Source organism: Halictus rubicundus, chromosome 16 (genome assembly GCF_050948215.1).
Source record: "Halictus rubicundus isolate RS-2024b chromosome 16, iyHalRubi1_principal, whole genome shotgun sequence".
Lineage (NCBI taxonomy): Eukaryota > Metazoa > Arthropoda > Insecta > Hymenoptera > Halictidae > Halictus > Halictus rubicundus.
In genome coordinates this window covers 221128-243544 of record NC_135164.1, presented here as the reverse complement: position 1 = coordinate 243544, position 22417 = coordinate 221128, and the positions used below count along the sequence as shown (strand labels likewise).

At 36.9% G+C, this 22417-nt stretch overlaps 1 protein-coding gene across 4 annotated transcripts in view; it reads left to right on the top strand.

Annotated features, from left to right (window-relative positions):
* Aln (divergent protein kinase domain 1C) overlaps positions 1 to 22417 on the top strand; it is an 80080-nt gene that overhangs the window by 34967 nt on the left and 22696 nt on the right. For 3 of the 4 annotated variants that reach the window (XM_076801763.1, XM_076801760.1, XM_076801761.1), the window contains exon 2: positions 15335 to 15495. In XM_076801763.1, the coding sequence (XP_076657878.1) occupies positions 15335 to 15495 (161 nt within the window). The remainder of the gene's footprint in view (positions 1 to 15334; positions 15496 to 22417) is intronic. The other variant, XM_076801762.1, reaches the window with a different exon arrangement.

The following is a 22417-nucleotide window of genomic DNA, read 5'->3' as shown; positions in this document are numbered from 1 at the left end:
TTTGTGTGGGGGATGGATGTTGTGTTGGTTTTTAGAATCTTTTTTGCGAAGGAAGGCTAAGAGTGCAGGGCATTGGCTGTAGTTAGCTGGGTGATTTCCTTTGCAGTTTGCGCACGTTGCAGGGGTATCCTTGGTTTTGGAGCAGGTGCGGGTGTCGTGATCTTTACCACATTTAAGGCATCTGTACGGTCGGGAGCAGTTTCAGGAGGTGTGTCCGTGTGCTTGGCATCGGAAGCATTGTATAATGGGTTTTTTTGAGTCATACTTTTCCCAGTATGCTCTGACTGAGTTAATATATCTTACGGATTTTACTTGTATGAGGGTAGTGCCAGGAGAGAATGTTAATTTGTATAGCGGGTATTTGGATGGGGTCGGGATTTCTTTGCATTGTGTTGGCGTAAGGCCTTGATTTGTCAGAGATTGGGTTATGTCTTGGGGTGAGAATTTGGGGAGTCCTTTAAGGACAACTGTGAGTGTTTTTTCTGTGGGCAGAGAGTACGTGTGAATTTCTAAGTTATTGTTGAAGCAGTCTTGTTTTTGTTTTTGGAAATCTTGTGTGTTGTCTAATTGAATTTTGAGTTTATCGTTGGTGAATTTGGTGTGGAAGTGGGTGCCGTAGGTTTGTGTGAGTTTTTGGATGAATGGTGGTTTATGTTTTTGTTGTGTAGGTAAATGGGGGGAGGTTTGGTTTGTTTGCAGGTGGTGGGTGGAGTGGTTGTTTTTGTAGGTTGTGGGAGGGCGGAGGTTGTTGGTTGGGTGAAAGTATTGACTGTAGCGTTTGTATCGTCAGTGTGTATGCAGTCTTGGAAGATTCCAAATCTGTTTTGTGTGGGTATTAGGAACTGGGATGCAGGGATTGGGGTGGGGTTTTTTACCTTTTCTTTCATGTCGTTGGTGCAGATGAGTGTTGATGGGTTGGAGTTGGATAATGAGAGCGAGCGTCCTGTGGTTTCAATGGGGTATGGTTTCCCGTCTTTCCTGGAGTGCCTTTTGGCCCATGGGCCCAGTTTCTTGGAGTCTTCCTCCCCAAGCTCCAGCTTGGGGAGTAGCTGATTACTGTGCTCTGAGGGAATTGCAGTAGAGAGGTCCGCAGTAGGTGATGGTCGTTGTTGTCCGGGGGTGAAATTGGGTTTACCGTTACGGTGCGCGTGTGATTTTTCGCGGTGCGCGCGCGAAGTGGTTTACAGCGAAAGCCTGCGAATTTTTGCTCGAGGTGTCAGGTATAGACCTGTGTGCTCACGACTAGGGGTAGCGCGAGACTCGTCGAACGCGAGGGCGCGCGTGCCCTCTCGTCGAACTTCAACGCCTTATATACTCTTTCACCCCCTTGCATTCGTCTCGCTTGCACTCTGTCTCTCGCACCCATGGCTTACATTCGTAAAAACATACACTTCCCTATCGCTCAGTTCTAAACACTCTTCGTTCACACCTTCTCAGTCACTCGAGTTTTCCAAACATACCAGCATTACTTTTTGTCACGTGATTGCCTACACCAAATTATATTAAGATTTGTACGCTCCAGAAAGGTTAAAAGATTAATCACTGTAACAAATTTTAATTGAACCTTATAGTTTCGATCTAATCGACTAAATTACTTTGATTTTGTGCGACTTTTCAAGGTAGCTTTCAACGTGTTAAACAAATTGTGGCTAAAGTTCCAAAAATTGGTCAAACCCGATTGAGCCGAAATTTGGTAAATAGGTAATTATAGGTAATTTGATAAATTCATTTTTTCCCAAAAGGATTTTTGGCGATTCGACAAATTTTTTTTATCATACTAATATCATTTCCTACCTTATGGACAGTCATTACAACGAATTATGCCCTTTTTAATTGACGAAACACTGGCCGCTCCAAAACTGGTACTTCAAAATTTGAGCTCAATCCGATTTGACCGATTTTTGGAACTTCAGCCCAAATTGTATTAATTAGATAAAAATGACCCTTTCTTGTTAACGATATACAAATAATGCTTATGAAATTTTTCTAACTTTTTAAAAATACTAATACAAAATTCAGTTTTAATTTAGTTTATGCTCATGATTAAATGACGGATTTGTATCCAAATTGCCATTTCAATTTTGATAACAAAAGATCAAAGCTATACTAATACAAATCCTTGTACAATAGTATAAATAAAATGCAAAACTCGCCAATGTTCGTTCGTGTAAACATCTTCTAGCATTTTCAAACTTTATGAATGCCCTAAATCTATACAGATCCGCATCTTACTGAAGACATTCTTTTTCAATATTTGTAATCTTACAAGGGAACATATTCAGTTGATACAAGCCGATTTTGGTGAAACATATGTGAGATATAGTTCTTCGAAAAATATTTGACACGTGTTTTTTTTTATCAGAAACCATCCACTTTGAAGGGATGAAAACAGTCCTCAATGTTGGGGAAAAAAAAAATTAATGAAAAAATTAATTTTTTTTTAAATTCCGTGTTTTCTAATAGGAAATGTAGTCGCGCAAGAAAATGTTGACAAAAGTTTTTTGTTCAAACAATATGTATGTATCATTTATTGTTCCCCTAGGGGTTACAATTCCAATACCTTATCGCTCTTATACTTACTACATCTTAAACTAAACTTAATCTATACTTATCCTAGAACCTAAAACCTTTCGGTAAGCGAGAGAGAGAGACTTCTTAAAACTAAAAAAAAAACCGCCACGCTCCTACTTTATCTCACACACTCACATCCATCTCTAGTCCCCCCTCCCCTATCTCTCCCCCATCCTTTCTCTACCCCCTGGACCTCCTCTTCCGGCTGCATTCATTCTTGCCATTCTTGTACGTTCATGCCTTGCACTACTCTACTCTACCCCCCCCCTGCAATTCTTCTCTTACCATGTACCCCGGCGTACACCTTTCTACCCCTAGCACCCATCTCAGAAATCTATCTTGCAACCTCTCCAGCCCTTCTCATTCCCTCCATCCCCAAATTTCCACCCCGTAACTGATTACCGACCACACCAACCTGTCAAATAACCAAACTCTTCTTCCCCAGTCGTTTCCAAACCTTCTTTTCCCAATCCCAGAATTTGTTCAAACAATATATTAACACTAAACCTACCACCGCCGCACATACGGCCGAATGACCAAATTACGACGAAAAAAATATAAAATGAGATTTTATTTGAAATTCTGGTTAGAAATGCTTATAAGAAGACTGCTTAATAATTATTTTCGGAAAAGTAGCTACTTAGGGTTAATTGGGGGCATAAAAAAGGGTCAAAGGTCCATAGTATGTTAATTAAAAAAAAAAATTAAATAAATTAAAACACTAAATTATTTCTGTATGTTTTAGTGAGATATAATATGCAATAAGAATATTATTTTACAACCTCATTGTTATTTTCATCATTATCATAAGCATCATCAGTAGCATCATCATCAAGCTCATCATTGTTGCTGTCATTACCATTCCTATAGAAAGTAGGCATTCTTAGCATACTTAATACAACCTGATTAAACTTTGCTTCTTTTTTTCGGTTTTTTCGCATACTTTATTTCATCAAAAGTTTCGAAACAAACACTTTAACTATACGTTTTATTTGTATTATACAATGTTTAGAAAGTTCACTAACACCAAACTTGTCGAATATATACTTTAACAATCGTTCATTACACTTAAATGACGAAAACTTGAAAAACTATTCACTTCTTAACACATCAAATAGTTCTTTTCTCGTAATTTTCATTTCCTTTACAGCGCGGTCGACGCGACTACCTGTAAACAATCCGATCTATTGATCGATAGGGCAAAGATGGGGACTCATTTTATAATTTTTTTATATTAGTTATAAGCCATTTTTTCGAACTAGTAAAGAAAAACCGGTGTACTATTTGGAACTTTTTTTATAACTCTAGCTAAAGTAAGCATATCAATATTTTTTAACCAAAAATAGTATATGATAGAACATACTATATTAACAGTATTGTTGAGCGATGCCGCGACTTTCGTTTCGCGTTGCTCTTGTTCGTTTTCGAATTAACGAAAAACTGAACTCATTGAAATGAATAGAGGCGTTGTTGATTTTATCAGTTTAATTGACCTCAAGGAAACTTGATTGTAGACTTTGCGGATTCGATTCTTCGCGTTTACAGTTTGATACGGCGTTACAACGATGCTACGAGCGTTCCAGCGACTGCCCGGTGTTAGAGTTACGATACGATGACGATACGATTTCAGTTGTTGTTCGCGATTTCTGGTGTTCTGATCTCCCTATGTTAGTGCTTGGCGATACTTATACCTACGCTCGCTGCGATTCCCTCCCTTCGTCATTTTTGGGAGGAGTTTTCAAAGCGGTCTAGGGGCTGTGATTGGCGGAGTTGAATTTGGAGGATGACCGTAGCAGATAATAAACCAAGGAAGTGCTTCGGACCTGGCAAGACATTGAAGTTAAAAACGCGATGAATAGGATAGCGCGAGCTGGCAAACAGATGGTCCGGGAACGAAATTTGTAGTTGAAAATCGGACGCTAAATAGTTATGTCCCATGGCTTCGAGGATTTATTATAGCTATGTCATAAACGGCAATTTATGTGGATTTACAAGGGTTGTAAAGGGACCCGTCTCGGTAGTGGCGTTCAACCGTTTTTTCGCTAGGCACGTGGCGGACAGACGGCTCGCCTAGGCCATTGTTAAGGAAGGTGAGGGCGCAGGTAGCTTAAGTACAGTCCAAAAACCGTTGAGCGATTTGGTGGTCGGTACGCGTCGCAACAAGTATGTACAACTTATCTTTGTGTTAGCAATAATTGCAGATGAAAGTACGTACCTGACGCTTCAATATCCATGTAGGAAACTTGGCGAATTTAAATTAGAGAAAATAGGATGAACGCAATTACGTCGTCAACAATACTGGGGCAAACAACTGAGATTCGCCGTCCGAACCATAACCTCACTTTGCGCATGCGCACCAACTACTATGTTGCGTTAACAACAAAAATTCGCACGCTATATTGTTTCTTAGAGTACGTTATGATGGTATTTGTCATTAGTTTAAAGAAAATTTTTAAATCTACTTTTGTCGTCGTAATTTGGTCATTCGGCCGTATGTGCGCCGGTCAAAATGACCATTCCAGATTTTTTATTTTACAATTACTGAAATTGTAAAAGTGCTTTCGTGGGAAATGATTAAATAAATATATTTAGGAGAGAATGTATTATAATACGAACCGCACAAAATCCAAATAAATTCAATCTCGTCATTTTTATAAGACAACATGTATTAATTGCTTTTAAGGCTCTGTAGGTTTAGTGTTAAAAATTTGATTTTTTTCAGTTTCTCTTATTTATTGTTAGTTCATTTTAATGTAAACGATACGTGTTTTAGGATTTTTTTCTTTTTGCCATTTAACGATAATTATGCATAATGAAAGATAGTCTTGCACCTAGCGTGCGGAGGAAGGAATTCTGGCTTGTTTTGTAGAAGTATAAGCATTTAGTATAAACGTGTATAGTATTTTGAACGATACTACTGGGTTATGTGTCGTTTATTGTTTCATTAGTAGCTAAAGAAGGTGGCGCAAGTAGCAGCGTGACGCGGTGGTATAAGTGTTCCGACTGTTATATCCAATTCGCCTGCGATGTTCAGCGATTTTGGCCTTCGGTCAAAATAAATCTGGAACCTTTTTAAACTGTGGATCCGTAAAATAATTGAAACTGGAGTTTCCCTCGTTATTATATGGTAGCTCTTAAAAGTGCTGATGGCAAATGCCAGACACTACAGTTTTACCTCGATCACTTACAACATTTGAAGTAGAAACAAATATATTCAAGAATTTCTATTGGATATGGGGGGTGAAAGAGGGGGAAGTGTAAAGTAGTCTTAAGAATGTATAAATACGGCTTTGCTTCGTGTACTATTAGTCCTTCTGATTTAGGGTTTGAGTTGTGTATTGGGACTTCTTTATCAAAGCAACGTGCATATTAACAACTTAAGGCTACTGCTTTCGTAAGACAGAGCCACATAAAGGGCTCAAGAGCCAACAAAAAATCTAAAAAAAATTGAGGACACTGCCTGTTATGGTACTTTATCGGGGCACTAAACAGCAAAATAGCATGTTTTCATATTTTTGAGAAATGTACATTTTTCCGATTTTTTTGAGGTTTTTCATTTTTTGCGACCACAGTTTGCAAGAAAAAAGTCTGAAAAAATTCTCAAAAATCTGTCTTAGGATCCAAAATATGCCACATTTTTTTCAGAATTTTAGGAAGCATCAGAGTGTGGAAAATGCGCGGAAAAGCGCGAAATCTAATTTACCCTGTAACTACCCTCACGGGCAAGATAGGGGGTTGAAATTTTGCTCAGAGGGGTTTTTCTGGGTCAGCTTTCGAATGGTTGATTAACCATTGAAAAACCTCTAAGGGCAGTTTTGACCATCTTAATCGGCTAGGCCCTTTTTCTGACTATAATCAAGGTAAACATATGATAATCATATTATTTTTACTTTTCCTGATTGTTTAGTTTTTGATTCGTTTTTACAAATATGAAGGCCAATCCGATGAATGTTATAAACATTTTGATGGAAACATATAGTCACAGCAACAATAACAAGGAATTACCCACGAGTGGGAAGGAAATTGGACTGGCACACAATATTATAGACCTGATTGATGGGTACAGAAAAACAGGGTACATAGATTTGGAAACGCAACAAGAATTAATATTCGGCGACCTAACCGACGAACCCACTTCTCTTAACCATTTCGCGACCACGGACGAGTTATCTCTCGACGAAATACCGTGCGTACGATAACCACAGACGAGTTATCTCGCGACCAACCTATAAACGAAACTTGTTCGCGAGATAACTCGTCTGTGGCACAGCGTAAGCAAAATTGCGTCGCCAGATAACTCGTCTGTGGTTATCCTACGCACGGTATTTCGTCGCGAGATAACTCGTCCGTAGTCGCGAAGTGGTTAATGTTCCCGAAGAGGAAGAAGATTTGGAACAAGAGGAACCTAAAATAAAATCAGCTCTTTTCAGAGCTACCATATATGTAGGATTCAGACGGGTTATGGGCTAACAAATTGTTTAACAAAATAAAACGTTAATATAAAATGTCTAGAAAATATAATCAACGTTACAATCAACCACTCACGCTCGTGGTTCGGCGACAAAGACCGCGAGGCCCGGCGCCTCCGCGCGTTTTATTTGTTTTTTCCGAGCTCCAGAATGTTCGTTGCTCGTAACGGTCGCCATGCTTCTCGAAGCTTCCCGAATTGTTGATTCTCGAAGCTTCCCGAATCGTCGACGCGTCTCTACGGCGGGAACGATGCAACGTTCCGTAACGTCGCATCGAGACGCCTTCGCGGAGGAAACGCTCGCGCTCCCACATACAGTAAGGAGCAAAACTGAACACACAAAAATAATTTTTTATTCAATATTTGCGTGTAGAATACAAAAGAAACAAAATACTAGGTATTATCTACAATCTTTTGGCTTTTCAAAACAAACTTAACATTTGTGATATTATTATTATTTCGCTTCATACAATTTTTTTTTTCGTGTAGTCGGTTTTGCACCGCACTAAGATTCTCGGGATTAGGAACTATAAACACAGATTTTGTAAACAACTTGGTAGTCCATCACGGTCAATGCCACGACCAGGAGTGCAGTAGTTATTAGTTTATCGTTGTTCATGCGTTAACACGCATCAGTATAACATCATGAAGCCATTATCTAAAGATATGAAGAATAATATTATTTTCCAATTAAAATCGGGTTTATCAACGCGAGTTAGCAATTGCTAGAAAATTTGTCGTCAGTCAGGGAGTTGTACATAAGATACGGAAAAAATACTGTAGTAAAGTCCCTGCATCTTTTGGAGGCCGTCCAAAATTATTATCTTGTCAGGAGAAGAGAAGATTGACGAGTTACATTACTTCAGAAATTACAACGACGGCATCAATGGCTGTAAAGTTATTCGAAAGCGATGTTGGTGTCACGTGCGTACCAGACTTGGCGACCCGAGCGGCCAGAAAAAGGCTCGCATCTGGCCGAGTCCTTGGCGAACCGTCATAAAACAATTTCCCAAAAATTGCAGGACGGTTGGGGACCCGTACGACCGAAAAATGATAAACTCCAAATGTTTACAACACCCAATAAATAATAAACCTTCTACCCCCAACGATCCATACAGACCACACCCACAGCTACACCTACGCCAATCAGGAAAATAGACACTCATCCCCACAAAAACGCAGACAACCAATAGAAATGTAATAAAAAACCCGATCCCGGGTAAATTCCTTAAGTGGCTTGACCCAAAAAGTAAGGACAAATATTTCGCGTCGCGATCGGCCCGTAAAATTGGTACATCGTTGCGAACGTAACATTGGAAAGAAAATTAGTAGGTGGACGGCTCGAAGGGCATTAAAAGAAGCCAATTTTACAGCAATTGAGAAGAAAAAAAACCTGCTCTATCAAAAAAGAATGTCGAGGCCCGTCTGAGTTTTGCAAGAAAATATTTAAGCTGGAATATAGAGCAATGGAAAAAAGTAATTTTTTTCCGACGAATCTAAAATCAATCGAATTTCATCGGATGGACGTTCTTGGTGTTGGAAGAAGCAAGGCGAAGAAGCACTTATGGTGTGGAGGTGCATTACGGCGTACGGTGTAGGTTCACTACATCGAATAGAAGGTACGGTGAACCAGTATACGTATAACAGAGTTGAGCAAAAATTTATTTTAAAATTTCGAATACAAATAAATGAAATCTATCCTTTATTCGAACTCGTTTCTCTCAGATACATATTCGACACAGTTTATCCGTCGGATACTTTTCACGATTTTCATTTGTCGTCCGTGGGTCATCCGAATCGCGAAGTAACGGCTATGCGTTTTCGACGCCTCTAGCGGCGAGAATTTATTTGAGAGAATTTATTCGAAGATACAGCTGATGAGTTGCAAAGTATCTTTGACTTTTATTCGATAGTTTTTGGCAGCGCCCCCATGTATTCGACGGTGAATTTCGGCAGATACTCGCAACTCAGAATGTATCTTTGATTTTCGACGTACGATTTTTGCGTGGCCAAATGTATCTTTTATTCGAAATTGTATTCGAAGTTCGGATAAAAGACCGAGCGACGTTGCCAAGTCGTAATACTTACGTTGTAATATACAAGTACGTACTATGGTATAGTGACTCCCATTAATATTCGAACACCATTTATTAATTAAACGATTGTTTAAACCAATGAATTTGTATTATTTAAACGAATGTTTAAACACATACATGTTCATTATTTAAATGAGTGTTTAAGCAAATAGATTTGTATTATTTAAACAGATGTTTACATAGGTAAATGTTTATTATTTAAATGACTGTTTAATAAATTAATTTTTATTATTTAATCAGATCATTAAACCGATACATTTTTATTACTTAAACGATTGTTTAAACAAATAAATTTTTATTATTGAAACAAATGTCTAAACCAATACATTTTTATTATTTAAACAATTGTTTAAACAAATAAATTTTTATTACTTAAACGGTTGTTTAAACAAATAAATTTTTATTATTTAAACAATTGTTTAAACAAATACATTTTTATTACTTAAACGATTGTTTAAACAAACAAATTTTTATTACTTAAACAATTTACGTCACCTTTTGCAATGAGTAAAAGTCTTTATAATAAAAGGAAATGTCATTGGGTTTCACCATCGGTACTCTGCTGGATATTAAGTTATTAAGACAATTTTATAAAGAACTCTTTACATTATGTATAGATCCATGTACATAGGCATTGCATGTAATGAATGCATTTTTCTGCCTACGGTTCTGAATTACCAACTCTGTAAAAAATGCAGAAATTTAGCATCAAAGACATCGATGATTTAAATTATCTGGAACAGTACTAAATAAGTAACAAGTTAACCATGGAAACAATGAATTAAAAAATTATTACTGAAAATATATATTTATGACGGCAATTATCAGTGGATAGGCATAATTTTTTAATGAATTTTACTGCAAATTTCATCCTGATATCTCTTACGGTTCAACATTTATTGTAAAATGTCACGAAATTTCTCGACCCAGCATAGTGTCCGGCCGTCCAAGGCTGTGTATCGCGATGCAGCATTCGCTTCAGATAATTTTAATTTCGTTAATTTTAAAATGTTCATCTTTTTAAAAAACAGGTCTGTAAAGAGGACACTTGGGGCTATAAACTTATTTTTTTTGCAAATTTTTAAAAAGTTCCCTTCTATGAAAAGATTGCATTTTTTGAAAACAACGCACACCTTCAGCCAAAAAGAAAGTAACACATGTTTCGTTCTTCTACTCTCGGAATCATTCGGCAGGGATCGACGTCTGTCGTTGCACACATATACATATGTATATCGTCGCCTGTGATTGCACATATATATGCATATATTTGTAGCCGCTTCGACTGCGGCGAACGTAGATAGAAAAAGGACAGCATGCAAACACGGCCGCGTGGCCGAAGGCGCAAGAAAAAGGCAGCACAACCCGATGGTATTATTATCCGATTTGTACCGTGTTTGGGCTTATTTTGTTCAGGAAAACATTTTCAATCGGTAGGTAATGATATCATTATGGTAACGTTAATAAGAAATAATACTAGATTTAGTTGGTAAACGCCAATACGCTACTGGTTACAATGTTGCCTCTGATACTGAATCACGATCATATGGAGCGTCGCGTCATGTGCCGCCTGGGGACAACAATGTAAGCGTTTCACCATCACTTATTAATAACAATAAAATGTTTGTTACAATTCATAATTCTGCCATGGGAACATTATTAATCGGTTGCAAATAGTTTGCTGATGAAAACAAGTATAAACACGCCACAAATCCGATAAGTTAGACGGTGCCAGTATTGAAACGTTTCCTTCGAAGTTCATCAACGAATTTTATTTCACTAGCTGACCGTTCCATTTCGATAGAGTCCGCTGCCGTACCAGAGCATGTTCTACAGAGTCGGTAATTCAGAACCGTAGACAGAAAAATGCCATTGCATGCAATGCCTTTGTACGTGTAGCTGTACATAATACATAATCTAAAGAGTTCTTTATAAAATTGTCTTAATAACTTAACATCCAGCAGAGTACCAATGGTGAAGCCCAATGACATTTCCTTTTATTATAAAGACTTTTACTCACTGCAAAACGTGACGTAAATTGTTTAAGTAATAAAAATGTGTTTGTTTAAACAATCCTTTAAGTAATAAAAATGTACTGGTTCAAACATTTGTTTCAATAATACAAATGTACTGGTTAAAACATTTGTTTTAATAATAAAAATTTATTTGTTTAAACAATTGTTTAAATAATAAAAATTTGTTTGTGTAAACTAGCGTTTAACTAGTAAAAATGTACTGGTGTAAACGTTTGTTTCAATAATAAAAATTTATTTGTTTAAACAATTGTTTAAATAATAAAAATTTATTTATGTAAACAAGCGTTTAAAGTTTAAACGATAAAAAGTGTTCGAATATTAATGGTAGTCACTGTACCTTGGTACGTATTTACGTATTATGGCTTGGCAACGTCGGATAAAAAAGTCGGCTATCCGAACTTCGAATACAATTTCGAATAAAAGATACATTTCATTTTCATCTCTGCCAAATACTCGTCACGAATAAATCCTCAAATAAATCGTGTGGCCAAATCGAGCTTCGAATAACGAATAAAAGTTACGAATAAATTTCGCCGCGACATCTGCGTTCGAATATATTCTGAAATTTATTATTCGACGCCTAAAATCGTTCGGATACTCGGCGACGTCGAGTATCTACAAATAAATCCGTCGAATAAATGGTGGCGTTGTATCCGACCATCCGAATAAATCCTGAAGATAGCCAGAAAATCATCCGGAGGCAGGTCGAATACAAATCTCGAAACCAGACGCTCGACGAATAAAGATACAAATAACTTCTCGCGATTCATCCGACTTCGAATAGAAACAAAAGAACAGAGAATTTGTATCCGAAAGCCATTCAAATAATTTTTTCATCGGATACTGCCCAACTCTGACGTATAAGGATATTCTAGAAAAAAATGTACTGGAAACAATTGAAAATATGCCGGTACCAGAGTGTGATGTCGTATTCCAACATGACAACGCTCCTGGGCATTGTGCGAAGAGCGTAAAGAATTGGCTGCAAACTCAACCATTTTAAACCATGGAATGGCCTGCTCAAAGTCCAGACATAAACCCGATTGAAAATGTCTGGGCATACTTAAAATTGAAGTTACAGAATAAATATAGTGCTCCCCAAACAACGATAACGATAACGATAACGATCTTGTGGCAAAGAGTGCAGGAACAGTGGTATTCTATTACACCAGAATATTGCGAAAATATAGTATTAAGTATGCCTAAACGTATTCAGGCAATTATCAAGGTTAAAGGTTCATGGACGAAATATTAAGTGTACGAAAATCTGAAATGTTTACTCAAAATTAGTTCCGATGCAAAACCGACTACACGAAAAAAAATTGTATGAAGCGAAATAATAATAATATCACAAATGTTAAGTTTGTTTTGAAAAGCCAAAAGATTGTAGATAATACCAAGTATTTTGTTTCTTTTGTATTCTACATGCAAATATTGAATAAAAAATTATTTTTGTTAAAATGTCGTATGTATGTTCAGTTTTGCTCCTTACTGTATACAACGAGGAAAACTCCAGTTTCATTTATCTTACGGATCTACAGTTTAAAAAGGTTCCAGATTTATTTTGACCGAAGGCCAAAATCGCTGAACTTCGCAGGCGAATTGGATATAACAGTCGGAACACTTATACCACCGCGTCAAGCTGCTACTTGCGCCACCTTCTTTAGCTACTAATAAAACAATAAACGACATATAACCGAGTGGTATTGTACAAAATACTATACACGTTTATACTAAATGCTTATGCTTCTACAAAACAAGCCAGAATTCCTTTCCCCGCACGCCAGATGCAAGACTATTTTTCATTATGCAAAATTATTGTTAAATGGCAGGAAGAAAAAAATACTAAAGCACGTATCACCTATTTTAGATCACAGATCGCACACCCCAGTTTATATTAAAATGAACTAACAATAAATAAGAGAAACTGCAAAACATTCAAAATTTTAATATATAGTTTAAACAAGAAACTTTTGTCAAAATTTCCTTGCGCCACTACTTTTCCCATTAGAAAACACAGAATTTAAAAAAAATTTAATTTTTTCGACCTCTGGTTTCCGAGATATCTAAAAAAATATGGTTTTGACCCCCAACTTCGAGGGCTGTTTTCACCCTTTCAAAGTGAATGGTTGCCGATAAAAAACAACGGTAGGGCTCCCTGCATTTAAAAGAGGTACAATTTTGAATTAAACAAAATCTCAAGTAGAGTTAATTTTTAGACACTAAAATTCATCACAAAATTCGTAATATTCTTAATTAGATTGTGAATGTTTAGTAAAACATAAAAATATGTCTATATCATAAGGTTTGCGAAAAAAAACACAGCAAACAATTTGAATGGAGACATTGTTGTTATTTTTATAAAGTAATGTAAAATATTCACTTTTAGTGCTCCGTAAACTAAGTATTATTTAATAATACGTTATTATTATAGCATGTTGTTAAACCAAGTTTAAGAATATGTCGAAAGCGTGCAAAAATCTGCAGACTACTACTGTGCATGGGACCTTGAATAAGTTCTCGCTGTTTCTTTTACAAAATAAAAGCTTTATTTAAATTATAAGGAACAAAAACATTTCATTCAAAGTATTGCCCATCACTAGCGACCACTTTCTCCCATTTTTCTGGCAGTATATGAATTCCGCGTCGGAAAAACGACATGTCTTTTGAGGCTATCCAAGAATCGATCCATTTTTTAGCTTCTTCATAAGAATGAAAGCGCTGGTCAGCTAGGCCATGTGCCATCGAACGGAATAGGTGAAAATCAGAAGGGGCTATGTCAGGTGAATACGGCGGGTGGGCTAGAACTTCCCATTGAAGCGTTTACACGTAGGTTTTCACTGGTTTTGCAACATGAGGCCGAGCGTTGTCATGTAGCAAAATCACTTTGTCGCGTCTCTGCTCGTATAGCGGCCGTTTTTCTTTTAAGGCTCGACTTAAACGCATCAATTGAAGTCGATAGCGCTCCCCCGTGATAGTCTCATTCGGTTTGAGCAGCTCATAATAAATTACACCCTGTTGATCCCACCAAATACAGAGAAGAAGCTTCGAACCGTGGATATTTGGTTTTGCAGACGATGTTGATGCATGGCCGGGTGGCTTACCCCACGATTTTCTACGCTTTGGATTATCGTAGTGTATCCACTTTTCATCGCCAGTCACGATGCGGTGCAAAAAACCTTTTCTTTTCTGCCGTTGAAGCAGTAGTTCACACGTGAGAAAACGCCGTTCGACGTCTCTCGGCTTCAATTCATACGGTACCCAATGTCCTTGCTTCTGGATCATTCCTAAAACTTTTAAACGTTTTGAAACAGTTGACTCATCTACTTGTAATGTTTTTCCAAGTTCTGCTAGCGTCTGACATCGGTCTTGATCGAGTAATTCCTCCAACTTTTCGTCTTCAAATTTTTTCGGTGCGCCAGAACGTTCTTTATCCTCAAGTTCAAAATCATTATTTTTGAAGCGTCGAAACCAGTCTCTGCATGTCGTATCCGACAAAGCATTGTCACCATAAGTCTCAACAAGAATTCTACGTGCTTCAGCTGCAGATTTCTTTTGAATAAAGTAGTGCAATAAAATTCCCCGCAAATACACTTTATTTGGCACAAAAGTAGACATTTTCAGAACTAAGAAAAAATTACTTTGTTTACACTAAAGTGAACTATCATACACTGAAATTTAAGTTTAGATACACTACTGCCTTGCATGTGTGTTACCATTCGAAATTCCACGAACGGGGTACTGCTACTGCCATCTTTGAAGAAACAGCGAGAACTTATTCAAGGTCCTGAATTATTATTATTATTTTTAAAAATTTGTATTGTAGTCTACGGAGATTGTACATTGTACAACGCCGAATTCAACGAACTTCAAGATACTAACTTAGAAATATCATAGTCGTAGAAACACCGATAGATTTTTTATCATTGATTCATAAATTTTCAGCAGACAATATTCATTTAAATAAATATTACTGTACATAAATGAAAATAATTTTTGTTCTCGTATAGGAAATAGTAGTAGTTATACTGACTAAGTAAGGATTATAATGACAAATGCACATCGTTAATTGGAAGCCACTGCATGGAAGTTACCCTGATCCCCTGCAAACAATTCCACAATCGTGGAGCTATTCATATAACGGCTGATCATAATTTTCATTTTAGTGCAGTACGCACAGAAAGGGAGCTGCAATAGGGATTCTATGCGACCCGCTATGTGCACAAAGGGGTATTCATTCGCTAGCGTGCGAAACGCTGCATGCTGGCAAAGAAGCAGTTTTCTCGGCACACTGGGAAGCGACACGACTAGTATTCAAAGCCTCAAGGTTTGTTTCTATTTTTTCTGATATACAACATAAATAGAGAATTAAGTTCCACGACACTTTCGACCCTAAAACATTAATCATCTTTCATAGGTGGTATTTGTCTTGCCTAAAGAAGTAATTTTTTACTTTACTACCAGAAAATGACTATATTATCCGTTAGACTACACAAAAAGAATTTTACTTTTTGCTGGACTATGTTAAAATAATTTAATTAGTTGTTTGGAAATATTTGTACAAAATTATTTATTTGAATAATAAGGCTAAAAAGTATTGAGATTGTTCGCGCATTTATTAGAGAATTTTCTCATAAATTGTAAGTACAGTGTTTTCTCGACATATGTCAACAACACGTGTCTTGTCAGCGAGATATATCCTCCAGGGGATATTCCTTGATTCACGCCGAACGTAGAAAAGGACAGCAAAGCTCTAAAGGCCTCGGTCGTCGAGGAGTGTAAGCATACCTGTCTTACACCATGCATGTCAATTCAATCTTTCCCATACGCTATCCTTCTTTGCGTCCGAAACTTTCATTGTTCATTACACAAGTAAACATAATCGGAATTATATTATATTTGGTATCATTTTCATTAGAAAAATGCTACGAATATGTTGGTGAAAGTCCCATAAAAAATAATGAAAAATAAAGAAGTTTTGTTATATACGTACGAAGGTGATCTTTAATGTTTTGTGTAAAATACTATACGTACTTTTTAACACTAGAACAACCAAGGGGGGTCAAAATAACTTGTTTGGCATTTCTTATAATCGTTACTCATTTTTCTAAAATATTTAAGACTTTTTCTGAAATATGTAAATAATTTTCTTTTTTTTTGTCTTTTTGTTGTAAAATTTGATGTAGTAAACTTGTTATTTTTTCATTCCCTTTCTAATTTCTTCATATTGTTACAAGGTCATACCAATATCCTCGCTTGTACATAAAAACATATAACGGTTGTATACAGGATGGGGCATTTAAATGGGAACACCTAAATATCTCGGTTATTATTAGTCATAACTCAAGGTCATTTTTTACAAGATTTCAAGGTCATCGATATTTTTTTAAATAGAATCATATATTTTTATTATCGCTATGTAATAGCCGAGGTCAAGACGAATCCAACGACCTGTAATATTATGACCTTCATGTGACCTTGAGTTTGTTATCACCAACGATTCCACACCATATATTTACACTCCATGGGCGCTGGTGTACAACTTGTCGAAGCCATTTCGGGTTTTCAGTGCACCAATAATGCATATTATGTGTATTCAGTTGTCCATGGTTAGAAAAAGGAGCTTCGTCAGTGAAGAGAACGTCATAAAATATTCATGTCTTTGTATTTGCAACAATGTCCATGTACAAAAAGCAACACGATTCTCAAAGTCGTTGCCATGAAGCTCCTGATATAAGGAAATATGATGTGGATGAAAATGACGTTGCAATAAAGAACAAAGAATAAAGAACGTCCAATTTTTCGACAACTTGTAGTAGGATCAATATTGACTATAGCCAATACAAAAGTTTCGGCATCTTCTCCAGGAGCAGGCTTTGATCGTTTTCTGTTCAGTGATTTAATACTCCCTGTTTTACAAAACAATTGAACTATGCGGTCATAACTTTGTCGAGAAGTATGATTTCTCTCAGGGTATCTTCCTGCGTACAGTTGAAATGCTTGCACTTAGTTACTTTTAGCCTCACCATAAACTAAAATAATTTCTACCTTTTCTGCATCACTGTACACCATCGTTTCAGAAAAGTAACGTTATCTTTCACAATCGAATAAATCCCGATGAATTTCTTAAACGTACTGATTGGAGTCACCGCAGGGAGAAGAATTTGTATCAGCGTTTATAATTCGTTGTAAGCGTGTTTACAGTCTTTAGTCAAGGTTGAAGAACATCTCTTGAAACCCTAGTGGGATCATGTCATCGTTATTTCACTGTTTACATCAAGTGTTCTACTTTTATGAATTTTTCGTACTCAGTCACGTGAAGGTCATAATAAATACAGATCGTTGGATTCGTCTTGACGTCGGCTATCACATAGCGATAATGAAAAAATATGATTCCATTTTAAAAAATATCGATGACCTTGAAATGTTGTAAAAAAATTACCTTGAGAAAAAATTTTTACCATCATCAAATTCGCCCCTTGAAACAGTACAACTTTATTCTGTGGAGATTTTTTGTACGACTAATAATAATCGAGGTACTTCGGTGTTCCCATTTAAATGCCCCACCCTGCATATTCATATGCTTCTGTTTTCGATGCTCTTGTATCGCAGAAAGTATTTCACATTTAGTTAGAAAGAAACGCAGACAGAGGAAACGTTATTTTGTGCTATAATACTTTCAGAAAATCGGAATTCTATTTTTTATTGTGATCGGCAGAAATATTTTAACCCATAAAATTACTTAGATACTATGGGGAAATTTTCACAAAGCAGTAAATTACTGGAAGAAATAAATAAAAACAAGTCATTTTGACCTCTCCGGTAGAAGTAGGTATACCTCAATTGTCGGTTGTTCTAGTGTTAATATCATATAAAAATGGAGTATCTAGATAAATCGATCTGTGCTCGATCCGGTAACCTTCAAAATCATCAAAGGTCAGGAATAAAAGGAATAAAGTGTAGGAATATTTTAAAGGAAACTCCTACGTCCTAGGTGTGACGTAACGGGTGGAGTGGAAAACCCAAACAATCACGTACGCCCTGCGCTTGGCGCCCCTAAACACTTTACTCTTGTCACCGAGACCCAAACACTCTTCTTTCACACTTCGGCCCAAACAGACTTCCTTTCACGCAGGACCCAAACACGCTGACGCCACGATGTCGCGTCCACAGTCACTCTGAACAATCATTCTAACACAGTGTCTCATTCATAACCCTACAAAAGGAATAAAATTATTTTCAGTTAAAAAAAATACATTGTTCAACTATATTTGGTAATATTATTCGGCATAGGGTGATTCTCACCGATTTCAATAACCTTGAGATATGTTGTTGGGGGTATAATTGTAAAGAACTCTTTCCTATACATGTTGACGCCGGACGACCTTCGTTTACAATATATTTACAAAAAAACTGTTACTACTGTACAGAGTCCGCTTTGTAACCTACAACGTGACATGCTTCCCGTACACTTTGTACATATTATTCTCTTTCCTGTCATTAAAAATCACGTAGGTGTAATCTAAAATGTGCTCACTGACCTACGGAATCTGGAAACAACATTAGAATTTTTGTTTCGCTGTCGTTACGATTTTGATGACCGATAACTGCATTTGTTGACATAATGGCTGAAGTATTTCCAATTCAGTACTGTTAATTGTAACATGGACTAATGAATTTTAATTGTTACTTCATGTAGTACTAAATTCTGCATTTACGTGGATTTTTATAAATTCGTATTCTATGTCCGAATTTACCCTTTAGTGCGGGGGAGGGGGAGACTCCCCCTGCATTATTTCTCCAAAGGACCGACCCTAGACGTAGTCAAGATTCGCTAAGAATCAAACTAGAAATCGAACCCTTCCTGGTCTTCAGCAACTCCAACAAAAATTAAAATACTGAACCTAACTAAGGTTTTTATAGTCATTTTGGGCGAATTTTGTTTAGAACTAGGTTAGGTTTTTGGGAGAGGGTGCATGGGGAAGGGTGGAGTCCCTCCAAGGTGGAAATCGTTATAGTCTTGCTAACAGTCTTCTGCAAACCATGGTCATGGTCATGGCGGTAACATGTATAGGAACAAGTTGTTTAGAGTGGTGACCTTGGTAACATATTTCCAACAATTCCGAATAATTACCCACTTTAACAATACCAATATCAATATCATATCATTTTTCAAAATATATATTTTTCCGTCTGGAATATTGAAAATATTTATTGCACCACTTGAATATTCAGTATATTATTATTACTTAAATTTCTTGTATTAGAAATATTATACAATTTTACTTCTTGTTTTCCAAAATGGATTTAAATAGATACGGACATTATACTTTATGTTTTATACGTTGTTTTTTTATCATTATACAATATCGATGATCTATACAATTTCAAAGAAACATACATATGCAGTTAGCTTAATCATCAATCAGTCGTGGACCATTTGTAAGACTTTCATTTGCAGGTTTTATCGTAATTTCCATGATTTTAAACACAGCGATTCTTAAGGCTCGTACAGACCTAAACATTTTGATGAACATTGCGCCGTACGGCGCACAGTGGTGCCAAATGGCCAAAAAGCGGCAAAAAATCTGTAGAAACGAAACTATCCAACGAATTTGTTTGAAAATTTGTGGAGAGATTGCCACAGGTACAACGCTTATTTGGCAAAAAAAGTTTTTGTAAAAAGTTGTTAACATTAAGTAATATGGGCTAATCGAAAATCTCTCTTTTCTGCCCATTTTTTATTTATGGAAGCTTACAACAAATCCTTTAATAGATTTTGGTCTGGAACTAATAGTTTTGGCAAGGTGTAATATTGATCTAACTTTGTGCAAAAAATCATGAGACCCTTCGAGACCCTTCCACCACAATTTAAGTTAAGAAAGCATCTCGAAGTATCTCATGAAATTTTGCACAAAGCTGGATCAATATTATAACTTGCCAAAACGATTACTTCCAGATCGAAGCTATTGAAAGGATTTTTTTGTATTTGTAGGGGCTCGCGTTGGGCGATGTTTTATGGCAGGGGTCTTGATGTTCTGCAGCAGGCCCAGTACGTGACTTTTCGTAGTTTGGCTACGGCGATGGGCCTGTCATCGTCACTTGGTTTAATAGTGTTGCCGTCCGTGCCTGGGTCCCTTCGATACAGTTCCCTGTCATAAAACACTTAAATTCGTTCGCCTCTTAGACTCAACGCGTCCGGGTGCTTGAGACTACAGCTCGAATGGTTTGCAGATGTCTGGAAAAACCCAGGGTTCGGTCGCCAAGGATGTGTGGCCTTGGCGAACCCTTTTTTTTCGTGGGGAAAATGACTTTACGCATACCCCGGCTCCCTGGGGGAAAGCCGGGGTTATGTGGGACTACCTTTGGGGAGGTGAGAGAATGTTTGTGTCACAATATGCCCCTCCCCCCCTATACCGTGTAAGTTCCCCCCGTGCCCCCTATAACTATGTCCACTTTGAATATTGCCGTTATTTGTAATAATATGAAAAAATGTTGTGTACAAAACTTACACGGGATGGGGGGGGGGGGGCATATTGTGACACAAACATTCTCTGCGTGGGTGGAGGCATAGAAAAGGTTTCAAGGTCACCTTGATTTTCTTAAATGGAAAGACCTACTTTCTGTATCATGAATCGATAGACTATCGAATTCTGAGTAAAACTGTATTGACCTCCATATGTCCTAAATCTAACAGTTAACGAGATATTATCGAAATAATGTTCTTTCTTCATTGGATAATATTTCGTTAACTATTAGGTTTAGGACATATGAAGGTCAACGCTTTTATACTCAGATTTTGATACTCTATCGATCTATGGTATAAAAATGGGACATTCCATTTAAAAAAACTTCAAATGACCTTGAAAACGCCACCCAAATAAAAAACTTATATCGCCCCCTCTTTCCCCCTCGAAATCCTTGGATACGTGTTTTACACTTTTTTAATATCTTTTATACTTTTCGAGATATTCGCCTGGAAAGTTTTCAAATGAACACCCTGTGAAACTCCTCCCAAAAATGACGAAGGGAGGGAATCGTGGCGGAAGTATACAGTGGCGTGCAAAAGTTCCCGGCCAGATGGTTTTTGCTATTTTTCTTCCAAAAAAAGCGTTAAGAAATTTTTATTAGAATCACAAATAAGGTGGTATTACATGAAAGGATATTACAAAAATATCAACACTAATTATTTTTCTTACTTGTTTATTTAAAGAATAAGTAAACTCGCGTGTTCAAAAGTTCCCGGCCAGTATGTTTAACGAAAAAATTATGCTTGTTTTTCATTTTGTAACAATTTTGCAGTACATTATTTAATATGTTATATGTAATTAATATTTCGTTGTCATGGCTTTTGCAGCAATAACTGCAGCACAGCGACGAGGCATGGACTCAATTAACTGAGTAATGTAGTCGTGTCGTATTTTGTTCCACTCTTCTATTAAATTTTGAAAAAATTGTGTTTTATTGGAACTTCTATGATTTTTCATTCGACGTTTCATCTCTCCCCAAAGATGCTCTATTGGATTTAAGTCCGCAGATTGAGAAGGCCAGTCTAAAACCTGTACTTTATTTGTAGACAACCACCCTTTTACGATTTTCGATGCATGTTTGGGGTCGTTGCCATGTTGGAAAAACCAATTTTCTGGCATTTCTTTTTCACCATATGGTAGCATATGAGTTTCTAAAATTTTTTTATACGCGACACCAGTCATGATACCCTCAATTTTTATAAGAGGACCAATTCCTTGAGCGGAGAAAGCTCCCCATACCATAATGCTCCCTCCACCATGTTTAACAGTTGGTGTTTGGTACCTGGGATCATTTCTTGTGTCAACTAAACGTCATACATATTGTCTTCCATCGCTGCCGAATAGATTAAATTTAGATTCATCCGAAAAAAGAACAGCTTTCCAATTTTCAACAGTCCAGTCACAATATTTTTTGGCGAACTTTAATCGGGCTATTTTATTTTTCTTATTGATTAGTGGTTTTTTAACACTAACTCTGCCGAACAGTCCTACATCATGTAATCTTCTTGTTACCGTACATCGACTAATATTAGCAACGTTTTCCTGTTGTAGTTCTGCTGCAATATTGCTAGCTGTCTTCTTTGGGTCCGCAATTGATTTACGTTTTATAATTCTATCAATTCTTTTAGTGGTCTTTCGGGGTCTTCCACTCCGTGGTCGATCTTTTACGCCGTGCCCTGCACGATATCTGTTAATTGTATCGTTCACTGTATTTTTCCC